We start from the raw sequence: 2969 nt of genomic DNA on the forward strand, positions 1-2969 counted from the left end.
GGAAGAAATCATTGATCAGATAACGTGAGTGTGTGTATGTGTGGGGGGGGGGGGAAGGAAGGGGCAAATTGCTGGTTTGATATCGGTGGGGGGGGGGTCACTGGGGGATAACTTGGCAATTGTTGAATAGCCTGAAGTTGGCCCCGGATGGGATCACTAACTGGCAGAACAATAGAGCTCAGCTCTGAAATGACGGAAATGAGAGCGTCAACACTCACTCAGTCACTGCGCTGTTAAACACAAACATAACTGTTCAAAGGCAAAACTGCATGAGAGGCCACAGAGAGAGAGTGAGAGAGAGAGAGCATCATCCAAACGAGAGAGAGAGAGAGAGAGAGAGTGAAAGAGCGCGAGCGGGTGAACGAAAGAGGAACAGACAAACCCTGACTTCAGCCTCGATAATAAAACTCACACAAAACCTGCCCAGGCCGTTATTAAAAGGCAGGTTTTTTCCCCCCCGCCTCTCTCCCTCCCCCCATAAGTACTACTTAAGGGGACGAAAGTGAGAGAGAGACGATACTGAGTCTAATAGAATGGCGGAACAGACTCAAGGGGCTGAATGGCCTCCTCCTGTTCCTATGAGCCAATGGCTGGCTGCCTGAAGCCCAGTTTAGCATCTCAAGCGAGTTAATTCCCCCCAGGTCAGAGCTGTTCCCTTTAACAAAGGCCACGGCAGAACACAATCTCTCGCTTCTAATTACTGGGGAAGGGAGGGGGGTGGGGGGGGGTGTGAAGGGTTTGTGGTTCAAAGAGAAAGCTCCCCCAAGCTCGTCTCTCAAGCTGTCGTCAGACTTGGGGGTGGAGGGAGGAGGGGTTGGGTCTGTGCTAACAATATTCTCTGTGTGCGTTTAGCACCGACCTGTCGTCAAGGCAGTGGTCTGTGCTGCTCAAACACTCTGACCTGCCCTGGGCTAAGCTGAGCTGCCCCTAAACAAAGCCCTCTTTCCTCTCACACACTGGGCTTGGCTTGTTGAGTTGCTAACCACCAGCCTTGGCCCCTTCTCACTGAACACCAGACGCCCTCGCACCCCCACCCCACCACACACACAGGCTCCCGGGGGGGGTGGGGGGGGGGTGGGGTGGGGGGAGAGTTGCAAATTTTAAAAAGTAAATGAAATGCCACCCCCCCCCCCACACCATCTCTTTAGTACAAACGTTCACAAAAACTTCACATTTTTAAGAGAAATATATAGAATATATAGATATATAACAAAATATTTTTGCACCCACCCACCCACAGACACCCCCCCTCCATGTAACACACACCATCACCTCCCTTCCCACCCCCCCCCCACACACACACAAAGTCCCCCCCCCAAACACACACACAAGCAGATGTTACCCTAATGTGAAAGACACTCCTATAAAAATACAAGTTGCGACACACGCGAACACGTTCGAGTCTGTGAACGCGATGGATGTGTAGAAGGTTTTTTGGCTGAAGGTCTTGTTGCTCCCAACAGACTTATATTCGTGTTATATCGCAATCACATGAACACAACTGAACCTCAGCTAAACGGGTTTGACAAAGAGAAAGAGTGGGGGGGGGGGCGGCCCAGGATAATGAGGTGCACAGCTGCACAAAGACTCAGCCCTGGTATAAAGCACCACCCCCCCCCCCACCCCAAACCCACCCACCCACCACTCACCCCCCCCCCACAGCCACACAGCAGTGTCTGCCCAGATCTTACCTGAGTTTCTGTTAAGCTCTCCAGTGCCTGCATCACTGACTGCTCTGGCCGGGAAGCCTGAGACTTTGGGAGACAAAGGGCGAGAGGTTATTACAGCGTCTGTGTGTGGGAGGGGGGAGGAGAGAGAGTGAGAGAGAGGGGGGGGGGGAAGGAAAGAAAGGGGTTAAAAGAAGGAAGAAAGGGGCAGTGGGGGTGGGGGGCGGAGAAAGAAAAGAAGAAAGGAAAGTGGGGAGGAAGGAAAGAAGGAAGAAAAGAAAGAATGGGGGGCGGGGGGGGAGGAAGAGGGGTGGTGGGAATTAGGAAGGTTGTGGGGTTAAGGGTGGGGGGGGGTTAGGGTAGGGAGTTCAGACGTCTCTTACCATGAGTCCAGCCTCCACGGTGGGGACGAGGGTTAACTTGCTGCCCTCCGCTATACTGTGATCCTGCAGCTTTCCGGAATTTAAACGCCTGGAGTGGGGGGGGGGGGGGGGGGGAGAGAGGAGGGGGGAAAAGTTTATAAAAGGATTAAAAGAAAGGAGCGAGTCATGGGGTGATGGGGGGGGGGTTGAGAGATACAAAAAAAGAGCCAACAAATAAGCAAGCATTACAGGGTTAGACACACTCATGAGAGAGAGAGAGAGAGAGAGAGAAAGGGTGGGGGTGGGGGTTAAATACCCCAAACTGTCCTCTGTGTTAAATATATATTCTATAAAAAAAGTCTAATGTTATCATAAATTGCAATGAAAGTGCAAAGCCTTTGGTTTGCACGTGCAGTTGGGGTGTTGTGTGTGTGTGTGGGGGTGGGGGGGTATTAAACATTTTTTTAATATAACAATTGTTTAAATATTCGCCCACGAAACACACAGTCAATCCATCCCCTCCTCTACAGCAGAATATATTCCGTGAAGCGCTCTCTCTCTCTCTCTTTCTCCCGACGACGTGATAAGGCGCTCTATCGAATGCGAGGATTATATTAATATCATAATCTTACGGGGGGGGGGGGGGAGGGGGAGAGAGAGAGAGAGAGGAGGGGGGAGGGAGAGAGGGGGGGATGGAGGGTGAGGGGGGAGGAGAGGAGAGGGATGGAGGGGGGGTGGAGAGAGGGAGGGATGGGGGGGGGGAGGAGAGAGAGGAGGATGGAGGGGGGTGGGAGAGGGAGAGAGGGAGGATGGGGGGGGGGGTGGAGAGAGGAGGGATGGAGGGGGGGGAGAGAGAGAGGATGGGGGGGGGGAGATCACACAGCTCAGTTCAGACCTCACTGGAGAACAAAGAGGTCTCTGGTGCTCTGTGAGTGGAGCC

The 2969-nt window shown here is 53.0% G+C and overlaps 1 protein-coding gene across 1 annotated transcript in view; it reads right to left on the reverse strand.

The window, feature by feature from the left end:
- The window catches only part of midn (midnolin), a 12855-nt gene extending 10580 nt beyond the window's left edge, over positions 1-2275 (reverse strand). The window contains exons 1-2 of the mRNA XM_042342873.1: positions 2051-2275; positions 1692-1754 (exon numbers count right to left, since the gene is read on the reverse strand). Of these exons, the coding sequence (XP_042198807.1) occupies positions 1692-1754; positions 2051-2275 (288 nt within the window). The remainder of the gene's footprint in view (positions 1-1691; positions 1755-2050) is intronic.
- Between the last annotated feature and the right edge of the window lie 694 nt (positions 2276-2969).

The sequence above is a fragment of the Callorhinchus milii genome, unplaced genomic scaffold (assembly GCF_018977255.1).
Source record: "Callorhinchus milii isolate IMCB2004 unplaced genomic scaffold, IMCB_Cmil_1.0 Scaffold21, whole genome shotgun sequence".
NCBI classification, from domain to species: Eukaryota; Metazoa; Chordata; class Chondrichthyes; order Chimaeriformes; family Callorhinchidae; genus Callorhinchus; species Callorhinchus milii.